Raw genomic sequence first — 17,841 nt, forward strand, 5'->3', positions numbered from 1 at the left:
TGCTAGCTTGTACAGAACGTGATGTTCATAATCCAGAACACCACCAAATAACAAGTGAATGTTCTTTGTCCCATCATCAATATTTCTGGAAATTTCATAGTCATCATTTTTCAATGACAATGGTATAAACGCCCGCAGTCACATAACCTCCATGGTGGCGGTAAGAACTGAACCGATGGAAGAGAATGAAAGACGAAAGACGGCTGAGTTGATGTGATGAAAGGATAGGCATATGCCTTTTGCTAAAATTGGCCTCCAAGATTTAGCAAAGTTGGCTCATAAACATTACAGAGATGAGTTGCGTGGCAGCCAGAAAAAGGGTAATTGTCGCATGTTTTTGTCTGATTTCCTGGTTACAATTTCGAGATATTCCTGTCTTCAAGAACTCGGACCATTTATTTGTCTCCTGCTTATTCCAATTCAGATTGCAGGGACGGCAAAAAAAAACATCCCTTCAGCTCTACTGCAGGAAAAGCAAGGAGTTCCAAGGCCAGCAGAGACTCATACTTTTTCCAGTGTCTCCTTGGTCTAGCCTCACTCATTCTACTGTCATGGACTCCACACTGTGTTTTTAAAGCAAAGTATTTTGTATTTTCCTGACTATTTAGGTGTTCAGTGACTGCATGAACACCCCTTGCATCTGGAAGCTGTGAAGTTTCAGAAGCACATCCTTCATCCAGGTGTGATCCAGTGCTGTGACTGCAGCCGACAAATGCAGGTATGAGATTTTGAACATTCTACATGCTCCATGCTCCTTCAAATCACAGAAGAACTGAAAGGCACAACGGGGTTGATAAAATGAGGCATGGCACACCTTTACCTTTGCTTTTCTAACTTCATAAAATAAGCATACTAAGAGAATGCAATGCCGTAGAAGGCAAATTCTCACACGTTCAGTTCAACTGGCTCAATAAGAGCGGCTAAACTTTGCCCCGGTGGGCAGCATAGAAGACATTCTTTTGCCTTGTGTGTCATTTTTCACGGCCAGCCCGCAAGGTCAGGACACCTAGAGCCCAGGTGGTCCATGAGGCTGTTTTGCAAATGTGTCATCACAAGAGTGAAGAGCCGAGAGCCTGGCGGTGAGCTGAAAGCTTCAAAGAACGACGGGCCAGAGACCGTCGTCATATGCCGGATTCTTGTGATCACGCCGCTGAGCAGAAAGGTTACATCACAACAACTTTGAGGTCGAACGGGTCCAGCAGGGACAACGTTGTGTTGCTCCAGTTGAGTAAGAACAATCCTCAACTAAAGCCCTAGCGCAAGCTTATGACTCATTCCTCATTGTCTGACGGCGTTGCATGTAATTTGACAATCTGTGACAACATCACTTTCAATCCCTGCTGTCGTCACCTCAGCAGCGGCACAGTTGTCCAGAAAGGCATGTGATTAACGCGAGATAAGGACGGCTTCTTTAAACACGACATCGATGAGCGTCAGCCAAAAGATATGAGATCTGGTCGCAGAAACTTGGCGTATAGCGCGAGGCCGCAGCGGGAGGTCAGCAGGTGGGTTGAGTCCAGGAATCTGTAAAACCTGGTGTTAAGAGGCCTCGCGTTGTGACCTTTGGAAACTACTGATGCGTCATGATAAATGAGGGATGGGGCGTTTGTGTGGGATATGCAGAGGTGGATTCAGGTAGGGGTAAGATAAGGTAGCCACAAGTTCAGTCGGGGGCTGATAAATGACTGCTGGACATGCTAAGCAGTATCTATGGGAACAACCATGTTTTAACTTAGTGAGCCCAAATTCTTTGCTTTCAAATGTCCCTCACTGTTAGGCCCAACTAGACCCAAGCAGGAGGTCATCACCAAACTCCACTCTCCAGAGGTGAAACCAGGATGCAAAGAAGATACTATCTCAGTAGGAACCAGAGCAAAGTGTCCTGACCTCTTGCTGCCACATGCACTTGACAATGCAAGAAGGTGTCAAAAAGTCACACAGCATTATTGTTTATTTGACATTACACTACAAAATCAGTCCTGCAAAAGGCAACTTCTCATCAGAGATGGAATTCCACAGTTAAGTAGTGGACCACAGGGGGTGAGGTTGTGTTGCAGTCTTGTAAGAGACTAGCAAGATGAAACACCAATATAAAATTCTTGATTTATGTTGCTTTGCCGTGATTTTTAGTAGTAAATGCTATGTTTTTGTCCACTCAAAAAGGTTTTGCAAACATTTTATTTCTCCACATTAACAAGCAGTATTTCTTGAGCACTTTGTGTCAGGAATTATATGAGTTTGTTTCACTTATTTTATGGAAAAATTCAACTTGAACCAATCACAGATAAATGACTGACAATGTTCCCATTATTATTAGTATTAAAACTACTTTTTTTCATCATTAAACGGCAATTCTAAATCTATCTTTTTTTTCCCTTTGAACAAGTCCAAAATAAAAAAAAATAAAAACAAATAGTTAGTGTCACTTAAAATGAATAGATAAAATAAATACCTTGCGATTAAGTGTCATTGTATCATATTTATATCATAGTATATATAATACTACTTAAAAAGGTCTTCAAATAATTAGGATTTATATAAGAATCTTGAAATAAAATCCACGTAGGATGAAAGAAATGATCAAAATCAAAACAGTTATAGCATGCAATGTCATGATGTCATATATTTTTCCTTACTTCATAATATTTAAGTAGCAAAAGTAATGTTTCATATTATTTTTGAAGGCCCCTGCCATTAGTCATTAGTAGAATATAAAATGTGGCCCTTGCTCGACAATGACAATGACATTTTTTAAGACTTTATGTTACATAAAGCATCACCACACATACACAAACAGGCCCGATGTTGAAGGGCATCAAGCGGCTCCTGATTGACCCCAGTGTTGCAGGACTCAATAGCAGGTCAATAGCAGCAGTGGACTGAGATATTCGACAATGGCAGAGAAGATTTGATGGGTGCAACACTGCCGCTCACCTCACAAACACCGGTTCAACACAAAAGAGGATTTTCAAAATGGTGTAAGATTTATTGACAACGGTTGTTTCAACTAGAAAATAAATCACAGGGCCCAAACACAAAATGTACATACAGTAAAACATGAGTATAATTGGTAGCAGAAACAAGATTGGAGATCACAAAAAAGACAACGTTCAAGCCCCCTATTCTGACCTTGGAGGGTCAGCGTTTCGTGCCGGTTGGCGGCGTGTGTGACTGGCAGTAAATTACAGATACCAGCAGAGGTGATGTCAGGCGTTTGCCTCATGTGTTGTCGTCCCCCGCGGTGTAGACACGTGGGTCTAGATCTGTCAGGCCACAAGCCCCTCACACATGCCAAAGGTTCGATCAAAGTAATCTAAAGTTTGTAGCTTAAAAAAAAGCTGATCTCTTCTAAATAAAGCAGTAAACATTCTCACAAACCAATATTGTTTGGCATGACATATAAATACAGACATATAAAGATGTAAATTGTTGACCTGGATAACTGGAAGTCACTGTCTGCTAAAGGCCTCTCGCTTCTTAGAAGCCCTACTTAAAGAGTCAAGGCGACTCGCTCCCTATGATGAAGGCAGATGATTTCAGCGCAGAATTTATGGTGACATGACAGTCGACCTAGCATCCGTGTTAGCTTTATAATCCCCGCCGGGCAGCTTGCATGACTTCACCAGGCAGCTTGCTTTCATACCGTCTCACGTCAGGCAGATAATTGTCTTATCCATATTACTCATAATAAAAGTTTAAAAACAGGAAAAGTAATGCATAAAAGTATCAATAAAAGTACGAAAAGTTAGATCCAAGGGAGGCAGACGAACCCTCAGGTAAGTGTCCCAGAGTTTGCTTTCAACTATCAGACTCTATTCCACTAGTGGCCCAGACAAATTGTTTTACCAGTTCTTGATGTGGCGGATCTAAGAAAATGCCTCTGTGGGTGCAAGACATGGGCTGAAAGATCATTTTAACAGGCTCCATGTCTGGTTGAAAACACTCCGCTTACATTTCAAGATTACTGGAGATATTCAAAAACCCATCCCATTAGGATTAAATATCTTAATATAGACTATGTAAAAACAACCGTCAACATCCCATTAGAATTAGATCTCTTAATAAATATCGAGTATATACAGTAAAAACAACCGTCAACATCACATTAGCCACGGTTCAGTATATACTGGAAGAGTCCAAGGATCTAATTCATGAAAATATGAGGAAATATTTTACTCTCATTTTAGGCTTTCTGAGGTCAATGATGTTTGGTGATGATATAGTGATTTGGAGGAAGAAGGTGGTGGATGAGGAGGGGGAGCAAAGAAGAGGAATGGAAGTGTGTGAATGAGAGGGAGGTTGGACGAAGAGTGACTGATTAATGAAGGGGAGCAAAGAAGAGTGTGCAGGCAGGGTGGAATGGGAGGAGTAACTGTGACAAAAAAATCGTCAGCAAGATTTGCAGGGACACTTTATAAAGAGAGCCACCATGATGTTTGGTTTAAAGACTGAAAAAAAAAGACAGGAAGGAGAGTTAGAAGAGTGAGGGATGAAGAACTCAAGTTTGCATTGAGAGTCAACTGGGAAGAACAAGATCAGACATGGGTTCATCAAAAGCATGTGGAGAGGAGAGACAGTGGACATGTTGGACCAAGAATGTAGACGATGGACACAGCCTTTAGAAGGAGAAGAGTAAGGCCACCGATGAGGCTGTGGTAGGAGAGGACATGCATAAGACAAGTGTGGATGGTCAAGATTTTAGGGACCAGCTTGGACCAGCTTTTTGGGCACCCAATAAATTGTACCTACCACTGTATATAGTTGTGTCACTTCCATTTCAGGGCACGTAAACAGTGAATGAATATGATCTTCAATAACAGATAAACAAAGGTATCCAGACTAAAATGTCTTTTATTAATAGTGTCTCAATGCAATCCTGATATTAAATATAAAAATGAATTAATCTTCAAGCCTTAAGTGACATTCATTTATTTTCCATACACCAGTCTACGACACATGGAGGAAATTAATTCTCGCCATACTTCAGATGTTTCTCTTTCAAGTTCTGTATTGTCCATTATTTTACGGACATTCCTCATTTTCTCTGCATTCAGAAAAGCAGTCCCTAGCCAAGTGTGTGAAACTAAATATACGCCCTTAAAGCTAATCTGCACAATATGCCAGACAGAGACGATAAAAAAAAAAAAAAACATTAGTTGTGACAGTCATTTGAGATCCAGGCGAAGAAGCAATAGAATCTTTTTTGGGGGGATTTTTGATTTGTGTTATCAGGTCAGGTCAAAATTTATAGGCCCAATTTCACACGGCTAGCGGATGCTGCGCCACAATTCTTAAGTTTACAGATCATGTTAATCCCTCGATGCTCTTTTTATGCCAAGTGTTTTAGCAGACTTTGTCTGGACCAGGGTCTAAGAAATGGCACGGTTGGAATTTCATGAGGATTACTCAATGCACCGCGGATGGTGAAAATGGGTAAACAAATAGATCCAGGGACAATGATGAGTTGCACTACACGCCGCACTCAAATGGCATAAAAATGGAGGGAAATGACTCATACTAAGAGGTGGAATATCACTCGGCCAAAATTCAGAGATGAGAAAATAAAAATGAAAAAATACATTACACAATGTGCGAACAAATAGGAGGAAGAAAAACAAGCAATATAAATGGAAATATATGACACACTTTGATTTGTACTCATTTTTCCATGTTTATTTCCACTTGTATTTCCAATTCAGTGCACTCTCTACTGTCCAGACACATTAAGGTTCTTTCAGAATATAACTTTTAATGGTGACACCATTTCATTATTGATCATAGAGATAGGTGTGAATGTTTTGAGGGGGGCAAGATCCTTTTCAAAAATATCCAGAGTGTGGGCTACACATTCTACAAAATAACTGGTTATTGGGAAAAATGTTTCTAAAAAAGTCCTTTTTAGAACAGTGGAGGAGAAGTTTAAAAGGATGAGGGAGGCTGGAGAATGAGTGAAGGGCGTCAAGGTCATGTCACTCATCCAGAGTAACAGACAAGACAGGTCGAAGAAGGGAGCGCAGGCAGGGTGTGACGTCTGAGTATTAGCCAGAGTGAACAGGAGGCTGAACTTTGGTGAAGGAACTGAGTGATATCAGACTGAAAGCCTTGGTATTACGTTCTAATTTCACATTAAACTGCACTCCTGGAGTAATGTGCTGGTCATCCTCCCACATAAGAAGAGTAGAAGATCGATGCACCTCTTGGCGGAAGCCAAACAGCCTGACATGACATTACGGACTGTTTCAAAAGTCGTCTAAAAGATATTTATTGTATATGTGGAAGAGCTTTCCTTGTTGAAACTATAGACAGGATTTCACTTGAGACCCACCAGCTCTGGCGGCTGTCTATAACTCAACGCACCACCACATCTGAGCTTGAAAAGGCGTGAGTAAAGGAGCCTGAGGTCAGATCTGAATGTGCGTTCGGTCGAGCTGCTGATAGGTCTAATAGATTAGGGGGCCCTTGGACTAGCCTCTTGTCATCCTTCTTCTTCGGTGACCTAATGTCCCCAGAACAGCTGTGTGAGGGCGCTTAGCAGTTAGGCCAGGATGACAAGCCATTGCTCAGTGTGATGTATGAACGATTACATGTGAAAGAGGAGAGTTTGCTGAAGGGTATGATGGCTTGCCAGTATCAATATGCCCTCGCTACAGGTATCCCTGCTATCTCACTCGCTCAGCTGTGGCATGTGTGGGATCTGTGGCTCTAGAAAAGGATCGAACTGTTTATGCTGTACAAATGCCTTTATTAAAATATGCGGTTTCCACCGATGCTGACTGAACACAGAGTGATGAGAATGGATGCAGAAAAATAATGTTTGTCTTGATCTCAACACAAAATAGGCAGAAGAGGAAATGCTAAAAAGACATGAACTGCGGAAACAAATTTCAAGTATTTAAACAACAACAGAGAGAGAAAAAGCAGTCCTCACTGCTTCTGTATGTAAGCAGTCTGGATTCTGAAGTGATAATCTTGCCGCTAGGACCAAACGTTTTAGGACAACAGGAACACAACCAATTGAAGTGACTTCAAGTAAGAAAACAAGCACAAAGAAGTGTGAGGTTTTAGACCCGTTGTGAGACATATATTGCTGCTTTGCATCCCAACTGTATGGCACTTTTGAGAAACCAATATCCAGATAGCTGAAAAAAAAGAGGTGGAAAACAAATATTTTACAAAATGATGAAGCCTTGAAACAAAGGTCGTATATATAATGCACATAGATAGCGGGTAGCAAATCAACAACAGTGTGACAGACAAATCCATTGAAAGGTGCAGAAGAATATATTTACAAATTCATTTACTTACATTTTCAGCATCATGTTCCAGACCTGTGTCGTGATGCTCCATCTCATCATCCCTGAATTCTTTTATAATCTGAAATAGAACAGATGTTTTTTTACTTTCTATAATAGATTTGACGACACCATATTTTAATAATAATACATACATATACTTAAGTCAGAGAAACGGACAGTGAACACTGCAGACAGGAAATGACTACCTGATGTTCGCTCATAGGTGTGATGACTATCCAGAGTCTCAATATACCATAACTATTTTTGTTGATGCACCGTACAGCGATTTGTGCTTATCATGCGCAGCAAACCCTTCTGTCCACCAGGTGTCAGTAAAAGCAAACAAATGCGATTCGTGGCTTTCGCTTCGTCGACCAGTAAAAGCAAGATATTCAGACTTCACAGAAAAAAAAACATTGAGACTTTGCTCATCTTCTCTGTGAACGTACATGCACTAGATTCTTCACTTGCACTATGGGGCCACATATACATTCCATCTACATTACAAAAGGGATCCGTTATCGATGAGGTCATCACCACCTGCATCATGAAGACGATACGAAGTCAGGTCAACTCCCCTGCAGTGAGAGAGATCTAGTGCTTTCAGTAACACAGTAACAGTATATTTACCGTCATTTGAAAGAAGAAGAAAAATACCCAAAGAGAAGACATAAACAGAAGGTGAGCTCACTTCTAGGAGTTCAGTGTATCTCTCCGGGTCCTTCTCCATCAGTGCTCTGATCTGACTGTTGTAGTGCTCTGAGATACTCTCCTCCACTGCCACGGTGCACGCCATGGCCCCTTCCTTTCCTAACAGTGCAGTGGACGCTCCTGTGTGGAGATTTAAGAAAAAAATATGTTGCAATCTTCTGTTGTCTATTATTGGAAAAACGTCCTTCATAAAAGGCATTGAGGTAGAAGAGCAGAGAAGAAAATCACTTGGGGACTCTATATCGAAAAGATGCTATATAAATGAAGAAGTATTATATGATCAATTTTACTATTATTAGACACAAATATTATCTCAGCAGTTTTACTTGCCTAATACATATCCGGCTATGTTCCAGAGGGGTAACAGCACTGTTGGTCGGACTCTGTTTTCTGCGAGAATTTCGTTGAATTTCTCCAGGTGTTTCTTCTCCTGATCCCACATGTCCTGCAGGGAATTGGAAATGAAATGTGATTTCTGTAACTGAATAATAGATTTGAAAGTGGAAAAGAAAGTTAAGACCACAAATAAAAAAGTCAATAAATGACTGAATAAATCCTAACAATCATAAAAATAACAGTGTCCTATGATGGACTAAAAATAATGACATTTACAGCGCAACAAAAAAGAAAAACAATGTTATTTATCATGAATGGAAGGACAAACCCATCCATCATCATTCTATTTCACACCCTGCTGCATCAGTCTAAAGCACCACACATACCTGTATGAGTGGCCCTGTACTAGTTCTCCTCAACACTGCCATTTGTCCGGCGTAGATGCGGTTGGCACCATATTCGCCAGCATGGTCCACACGGAGCATCCGGTGCAGCATCTCCTTCTCCTCACTGTCTCTGGGTGGAGGGACGACACTGTACGCACGCGAGCTCACCTGCAAGGAAACTACCCACAGACATTTTATAGTACATTACATTAAATATAGTCAGTTGTATGGTGGGATTTCTGCTACTTCCATCTGCACCCAGTGAATAAAACATGTAGCAGTTAAATATATACAGGTGCATAACATGTAACTCCAGCATACAACCACATATACACAGTCAAAAGGAGGTAAAAGCTGAAAAGGCGTGTCAGTGTTTTTAGCTCATGTAGCATGGAGTTAGCATTTAGCTCACCTCCACTTCTCACACAGGGTCGAATCATCGCAGGTCCTGTCCGGTGATACCAGCCGTGTAGCGCGACCTGTGCCGTTGCACGCATCTTAATCGTTCTGTTTCAAAACAGCGGTTTCATAAGAGAGACATATGTAACGTGTTCTAGTGATATTGACAGTGTTAGAGGGTAGTTACGTAGAGCTCCAGGCGTCACATGACGTCACCGCGCTCAACGTAACGTCACATTTGACAGTTGAGGAGTCACGTTTCCCGCATCTATTCTATTCTATTTGTCTGTAAACATAGAAAAAAAATGAAAAAAAAAATATAAAAAAAAAAAAAAAAAATATATATATATATATATATATATATATATATATATATATATATATATATATATATATATATATATATATATGGTTTGACCCAGAAGTCTAGCCAAGAGGCAATTTTATATATTTACTCTTTTCACTTGAGTGTTTAACTTCCTCCCGCAGGTCAAAGATAAATACAGACGTGTGCACATTAAATTGCCGGCTAATTTTGGATCTTATTTATTCATTTATTTTTTTCTCAATGAAAGTCTCTTTTGTTGTGGATGTCTGTAGGTGGCAGTATCCATCCAGCACCAGGACACCAACCATTATTTTATTTATATGAAGATATTATATACAAATACCTTGCATCCAATTTAACTTTTGGACATATTCTATAGATTTGGACCGGGTGAAACACACCGAACACAAACAAAATGACTGAGACTAGACTAAAACCTCAAGACCCGAATCTTAGTTTTTGGTGTGTGTCTTTGATGTTTTTCTTCTTTCTGATGCCTTAGAGTCTTTGCTGCGTTGCTGCTGTGACACAGTGAATTTCCCCACTGTGGGACAAACAAAGGACATTTAATGTATTCTGATCTAATATACAACAAATTTCACAACAAGGATGCCCCTTACCACCACCACCGTCTGGCAACTGAACCACTTGCTCTAGCTGCAGTGGAGGGTAGAACACATTGCACATCCTTAACAGTCCTCCTCTATTGGAGGTGAGGGACAAAAACCGTGAAAGACTCCCACTATGTTTGTTAGGGGGAAGGGTTTTTCTGGGATTAACTAAACCCCCTGATCATTTTACATTATATATTTTTATTGTATACAAATTATATATAAATACCTTGCACCCAATTTAACTTTCAGAAAAAGAGCTTGACTGAAAACGCATTTGTCAAATTAGCAACCATCAAATGAGTCAACATCACAATCCTGCATGACTCCTGCAGCTGAGAAGCTGTAAAAACAGCTTCCTAGCGTATAAAAGCAAATAAAATAGTGTTGGGAGACAGGAATTTGTGGAATTGCGGGCCAGAACATTTCAGAGACGTGATGGTCCTTAGTAAACAGAGCCAGAACAGTGAATGGTGGGGTGTGCCGTGTCTTTTCACTGCATATGTGCATTTGTGGCGAGACACTGGTTAAGTGTTTCCCTATCTCTCTGTCTGACTGCGGGTGGCTACACATGTGTGGCTGCAGACAGTGTTACGTGTGGCTTTCCCTTCGATGCCACATCGATGACACACGTGACTCGACTTTGGGAGACAGCACCAGAGCGAGACAGGTCCTTTTTTTTTTTATCTGTGGCTTTTTGAACACAGAATAAAAGCTCTCCATCGGATCAGGTGGTCACCCTTTGCCATCACAGCTCAGGGATTGGGGTTAGAAGAAGTTTATTATGGTTTATTATAAGTTCTGCATCAACCAGTGTGATGAAAATATTTAAGCTTATTGCTATCCACTGGATCATCCAGTGGATTCCAGGAGGCCAAATCCTGAAACTGAACTGAGTCATGTTGTTAAGAGCAGACAATAAATTCATTATCAGTCGGCTCAGAATATTGTCAAGAACAATCTCCTTGTAGCATCAGCTACAATCTTGTCAGAGTTTGGCTTTCCTTAAATAGATTCAGAGCATTTGAATTTCTGTTTATATATACTACAGATTTGGACTGGGTGAAACACACCGAACACAAAGACTATGACTGAGATCCATATGAACAATACAAACCTTGGAGTCTTTGCTTGTTGCTGCTGAGACATAGTGAACACACTGACACTGTGGGACAAACAAAGGACATTTAATGTATTCTGATCTAATATACAACGAATTTCACGGCGAGGATGCCCCTTACCACCACCACCGTCTGGCAACTGAACCACTTGCTATAGCTGCAGTGGAGGGTAGAACACATTGCACATCCTTAACAGTCCTCCTCTATTGGAGGTGAGGGACAAAAACCGTGAAAGACTCCCACTATGTTTGTTAGGAGGAAGGGTTTTCTGGGATTAACTAAACTCCCTGATCATTTTACATCTTTTTATGTGGCTATTATAACTCTCTTTTGTACAAAACTAAAAGATACTGTCGCCAATGTAGTGACTTTCCTCAAAAAATTGCAGAATTTTCAGTCTATAAAACTGTTTTAATGTGAGCCCAACTGTGCCCAGCAGCACATCAAAGAAGCACGCCTTGGAATGTCAATCCTAACAAGCCACTTGTGTTCTCCGGGAATTTCAGTTTAATGACTCCTAACAGATAATTTACTGAAATGTCTGTGGACTGTCGCGGTTGTTTCATTAATATAACTGTGGCAATTGACCAGATAGATTTAGTGCACGGCACAATAACAAACTGCAGCAACCTTGCACGTGCAGACTTAAGTACTATAAATACCAGTTGGTTCCTGGTGAAGGCAGGTTTAACGGACCCTTTAGTGGCACTCCAGACAGTCACCCTTATGGATGTGTTGAGAATACCAAGTTCCAGAAAGTGTTTTTTGGCTCTCCTCTGAGACTCATGGATGCAAACATCCATGAAAATGTGTGAGTCTGCACACCCTTGCTCCGGTCAGACAGCGCATAGCTGTGGTGGGACGCAGGCAGAGAGCTTCTAGACTTCAGAGTCAACAACGTCTGCTCTCTTTGAGAAGAGACGAGGTGATATGTCTTGTCTCCTTTGCTCCCCGACTGGTGTGGTGGAGGGACGCGCTCGTAAGCAACTACTCATTTACGCAAATAGAATTTTGTTACAGGTGTCCGTGGTTTTGCCGTACAGGTGCAAATAAGTCCCATCCACCCGAAGTCTCCTTGGAGTTTGGAGCGAACAGCTCTGTGCCAAATGTTCAGACCCAATCCCGAAATAAAGCAGATAATGAAGTTTCAGTTTAGCAGTCGCTATATTGAATCACTGAAATTGCCATTTAATTGTTTGTAGGCTGGTGTGTGGTTGTCTGTGTCCAGCCCTCAACTGCCTTGTGCAGCGTGTCTCCGGCCTCTCCTCCAACCTCTGTGGCCCTGGGGTATCCTTGTGCCGACCTAAAATATACCACTCCAGTGAGTGTGATAATCCTGTTTACACAGCATTGTTTTATGTAACCATCAGATTACTTCTGACCAAATGCGTCTCCGCAGACCTAATTGAGATCCGATCACAGTGTGGTCGGGCCCATTCCCGCTCATCGAAACACGCCACATCCTCAGATTCTCCCTGTGGTGTTGCACACAAACACGCAGGGAAAAGACGGAGAAAAACACCAACCATTAAAGATGCCATACCATAATCTCCTCCAGAGAAAGCTACAAAAAAAACTGTCATTTTTTGATGCAACAAAACCACAACTTGTGGAACAGATTGGATGAAATGACTACATGACTCATTTGGTTGCGGGAATCCAGCAGGATGGGGGAAATGAAACCATGTTACTGTACAGAAAGAGTGGGCTGGGAGACGTGTTAGCTGGTGCAGGGGTAACAGAAGGAGAACAGCTTGACAAATTCATGCTAAAGCAGATGAGAGAATGGACTTGAAAGGAAGATGGTCAGTTTGTCTTGTAAAAAGTGTCAATGTTGGTAGAGCCTGTTGGATTTCACTCTTATTGACACAATGTTGGAGTCTCATAAGCGCTTTGTACTTCGAACCTTATACTGGATGTAACCTATTTAATAGTACATTTCGATATTTGCAGGTCCAACTGTAGAACAGGGTCTTTGAATAGTTCCCAGGGAACTATTCTCTTCTCTCCTCTGCAATACACGTCACCAAAGGTCCACTATGACTGTTTTTAATGCAGGAGTTATATTTGAATAAGAAGAGTCCAGGTTACAGTTTCTCGGCGTGTTGTCATATTTGGAACAGATCCAGCGAAGAACGGATGATCTATAATGGTTGGTTAATTCAGTCTTTCACATAAAATGTGATATTTTTATATACTACATTCATCACTGAGAATCCAGACGTTTCTGCTCATTCCTGTTTATTATGTGGCTCTATGCAAATTACTGTTGCGTGTATTCTATTGTGACTCAGTCCTAAAACAAAATATGTGGAAATGTTACGTCACTCTCGTCCACTGACATCACAGAGATCTTTCTGTCTCTAGGTTTATTCAACCAATGCTTAAACACAAAAGTGTTCCGTATTGAATTTAGAGACGGCTTCCACTCTTGTGTTACATAATCGCTGCCGCCTCCTCGCTCTCTATTGCAGTTTGTTGTGGTTGTGTGCATCTTGACGTTCAGAGTAATGCGTCACTGCTGCAGACGGTCACACCACCGGCCCCAGCCCTGGCCCGTGTAAACGGGACAGGTTCCCAGGGAAAGGATACTTCTATCAACTAGCTAGTTCCCGAAAAGGTGCTACTAGTTAAAAAAGGCACAGACTTGGCACTAGTCCTGATGTGTGTGGTCTTGTGTCTGTCACTGCTGTCTGCAGCAGCTCATCATAGATGAGAAGAAGAGTACTTTGGACTGGGCCTTGGAGTACAAAATTTCACTGTCGTGGCCAGGTGGTGGGAGCTGGTGCTCTTCCGATCTACCTGTAGCCCAACTCACGCTGGGTAGCTGGTTTTGTAGAAATTACTATTCAGACTAATAAACACTTTTTCCCTTCAGACATGGCAGCATGTCTGAGTCCTGTGTGTGTGTGATGCAGAAGCATACAACCAGAGGTACTGGACGCCTGGTTTGCCGCTGAAAAAGGAAATTCTGTTGCAACCTTTTTTAAAAACTGGGGTAGGAGAGCCTGCTTGAAACTCTGAGTTGTCAACTGTGCAGCCTTGAACCATGACAGACACAGACCCAGAGTCCCAAGGAGTGTTCTGAAGGGGAAAATGCAAAGTTTGGATAAATTCCTTCGATCCCAAAATGAGAAAATGGAGTCACTGATCTCAACAAATTCAAAGCCAATAACTGCTCAATAGTCAGCGAAGAAACAGAGAGGAAAATAGCCAAAAGGTGGAAATAAAAAAATGGAATAGGAGAACATAACAATAAAGGTTCATATGCAAAAACAACGCAAACAATGACGAACCCATCCTGAAGAAACTCCAGCAGGGCGTTAGGAAAGTCAAGGTTCTCACTGGAAAAGTCACCATCCATGAATGAGACTTGACCATGATCAGCCAATACAGATTAATAGAAGGTTAAATGGGTAAATGTTTGGCCTATATGACCTGTCTAAACTAGTATAAAGTGTCAATAATGATCTGTCAGTTTATTAACATCTACACCCTGTTCATGTTGGTGTTAGAAGAATAACATTTCTTTTTCCACTTTGTTAACCCCAAAATAGATCATCCTTCAAATGTGTAATTCAGATATGAAACAGGTTCTATGGTGTTATTACACCTCCCCGTTGGTTCCTTGTGAGACATGCACATTTTAAGGGACCTTCCAGTGACATGGATTCCCGCCTCCTTTACGTCTATATATAGTAAAAAGGGCTTTCCAGCAAGAGTTTGTCACCTCACCCGCCACAGACGCCATGATCCGGATTAATTGACTGACTCTGGCGCACGACTGAGGGTTTCTGCTGGCTCCTCCTGATGACCACTGATTTACAGTTGATGTATAAAATAGGTGGAGCGCTTGTAATATATTCTCCCTCCAGTTTTCAGCGGGATATAATGTTTCAGGGTAAAAGTGAATAACATGGGTTGGGTCACAGCGATGCTTTGAATCATCGTGTTTATACTATTTGGTTTCTAACCGCATTCCAGTCGCCATGTCGTGAATCAACTCCAAATGTAGGATTGGCCTGGCAAGTCGTATTTTCAGCAACCGCTTTAAGTTGGACGGTTAATTCATGTTATGGGAACAAAGATTAATGCAGGATTAGCAAGTAGAAAATTAGTCATGTTTTATATGGGCTGTTCAGTAACACAACACCGTAAAATGTAGACGAAATTTGTATCAGATGCTGATTTAGTTGTCAACAAGATCCAACCCGTTTTGTCAGGCTAAAAAAAACATACAAGTAAGGGATTCAAGATGGCACGCAATGGTCTTCCAAATAGGTAAGATACCATGTGTGCCCAGTTAGTACTCTTGCTGCAATGGGAACACAGTGTGGGGCACTTACAGGTGACTGGTCTCACGCACACGGTCTTGTGTCAGCATTGACTCTATTTCTTTAGCTCTCTGAGAAAAGAAGAGTTTTGTCTTTCACTATGAACTGAGCTAAGGCAACACTTAGGTAAACAATAATTTGCTTCAGTCTCCCTGTTGTCCGTGTTTATTGATTATTATTATTATTATTATTACTATATTGCATTATAAATAAAACAAATACTGGTTACCTGGATGTAACTCCAGTTCTATGAGTATATGTGAAGCCCTTATACTTCACGATTGGTTTATGGATCTTCATTTTTCCAAGATTGTGTATTGTATAAAAAAAAAAATTCGGAATTCGAACAAATTGGGGTTCGAACAAGAATTTCAAGATTTTTTTTTCTTCGGTACGAAAATCCAGAACTCGAACGCCCCTGAAAAAAGTCGGAAAAAACATAACGTGCGCGGACCGATCAGCTGACCCACGACGCGCTTTGTTATTGTGTATAACGCAGCCTCTGTATGCAGACGTGTCCGGTTAGCTACATTTACTGACTGTTTTTTCTTCATATTGAGGTGTAAAACCTTTCCTGTCTCCACACTGGACCGTGGTAGAGTGTCACAGGGGAGGTGCTCGCTCTCCACACCTCCACTCCAGGGTTTGATGTCCTGTTGTGGGCTGGAGCTGGGACAGGGATGAGGCGAGTCTGGGACAGAGCGTGACTTGGTTTATGACTTTGTCACAGCCAAACTGCACAGAAGCGCACATTCAGAGCTGGACACGCACCGGGCACCTCTTCACTTCTGGAGAGACGTCACTCACTCGGCAACCCCTCCCACATGCAGCGGCCACACACATAGAGGAACAGCGCACCTGCAGCAGACACTCTACATTCACTCCTACAAAAGACTATTTTAAGGCTTGGAACGCATTAGTTCTTTTTCCATTCATTGTAATGGGAAAAATCGATTCAGATTTCAAACAAATCGCTTCTCGAACGGAATGGATTGTGGTAGAGAACCGAGGTACCACTGTATTTTGTCCTGTCCCAGCCTTGGAGTGCTGTGGTCTTGGTTTTGTCTGGAGCTCAGGTTACGTGGTCTAATGTACAACGCAATATAGAGTGTTTGGGGAGGAGATAATCCTTATTTATATCTACTACCTGTAATCTGATTTATCAAGACTTTGCATGTGGAAACTGCTTGTTTATTTTGTGTTGAAGTTCTGTTAGTTGATGACAGTTTTTGAGTAGTCAATGTAGAGGCGCTACGACGTGACAAGCATGCGCTACAATATGGGTGACGGGTATGTGACTTTCTTTTTTTTTCGTTTTGCTCGGCTACATCTGTTCATCAAACATTGACGTTGAAAAATCTGATGGCACAGACACAGGTGTTTGGTGAGAGGAGGATTTAGTTATGTCAAGGTGGAGAAGACTGACTTGGCAACCCTGATGGGAAATATCAAACATCTGCACTGAATTGTAGCTCATTTTGAATCACATCTTCATCAATGCCCTAACTATTACCCCCTATCTACAACAGCGCCATGGTGCCACAGTGACTATAAAAGCTTCACATGGTTTTCCCCTTAGTATTTATTTTATTTGTCAAAAAATTAGGTCACATTAATTGACGTTATGCAACATTTTTTAAACACCAACCATTTTATGGTTTGGTATTCCTCTGGAAAAGAGTGTGAATCTCATAAAAGAGTAGCAAGGGAATTTCATTTCGCCATTTATATTCACCAAACCTTTTAAAAAGCCACCAAACCGTTTTTATTTCACCACAGTAGGAGATTGCATGGCAGAGGGAAGTGACCTCGGCTTGGTTATTCAACTGTTTACACGTGTTGTGCAGGCAAAGTGGCATTATTGTGTGCACCATGTGTGTCTACTTTTGTCTGGTGAAAGTCAGTGTAGCCCTTGTTTGTCTGGCAAATGTTTTCTTGTTGTTTACACCCTTATAACGTTTTAAGTCCGTGTTGTTACCGAGGAATTGGAAACTCGTGTGCCTAAAGGCAAACCTCACCGCTGCTATGTTGAATTCACCACTTGTAATAATGACCCCTTCAGACAGGAGCATAAACACGATCACAGCCACCTGCCACAAGACGAGGCAGTCCACAGAACATCAGTCAAGAAGCTGAGGAAAGTGAGTTACCAGCAAAGTCTAGTCCGCTGGAAAAACTTCGTCCACAAGCAGAAACAAGTTATGTAATTGTTGTGACGCAGTTTAAAATGAAAGATTTAAAAACGCATCACATGAAAAGGTGACAATATATTGAGGGTTTGTTTTTCACAGGAACTTGTAAACATGGTCAGATAACTTTA

General features: G+C 41.4%; 1 protein-coding gene across 1 annotated transcript; it reads right to left on the bottom strand.

The window, feature by feature from the left end:
* Positions 1–3,008: 3,008 nt before the first annotated feature.
* On the bottom strand, positions 3,009–9,333 carry LOC128753863 (5-demethoxyubiquinone hydroxylase, mitochondrial-like). The gene is made up of 6 exons (XM_053856021.1): positions 9,141–9,333; positions 8,729–8,907; positions 8,337–8,451; positions 7,987–8,126; positions 7,306–7,374; positions 3,009–7,139 (listed from the first exon to the last, which is right to left on the bottom strand). Exons 1-6 carry the CDS (start codon positions 9,223–9,225, stop codon positions 7,062–7,064), a joined length of 666 nt encoding a protein of 221 aa, XP_053711996.1. The 5' UTR covers positions 9,226–9,333; the 3' UTR covers positions 3,009–7,061.
* Between the last annotated feature and the right edge of the window lie 8,508 nt (positions 9,334–17,841).

Source organism: Synchiropus splendidus, chromosome 2 (assembly GCF_027744825.2).
Source record: "Synchiropus splendidus isolate RoL2022-P1 chromosome 2, RoL_Sspl_1.0, whole genome shotgun sequence".
Lineage (NCBI taxonomy): Eukaryota > Metazoa > Chordata > Actinopteri > Syngnathiformes > Callionymidae > Synchiropus > Synchiropus splendidus.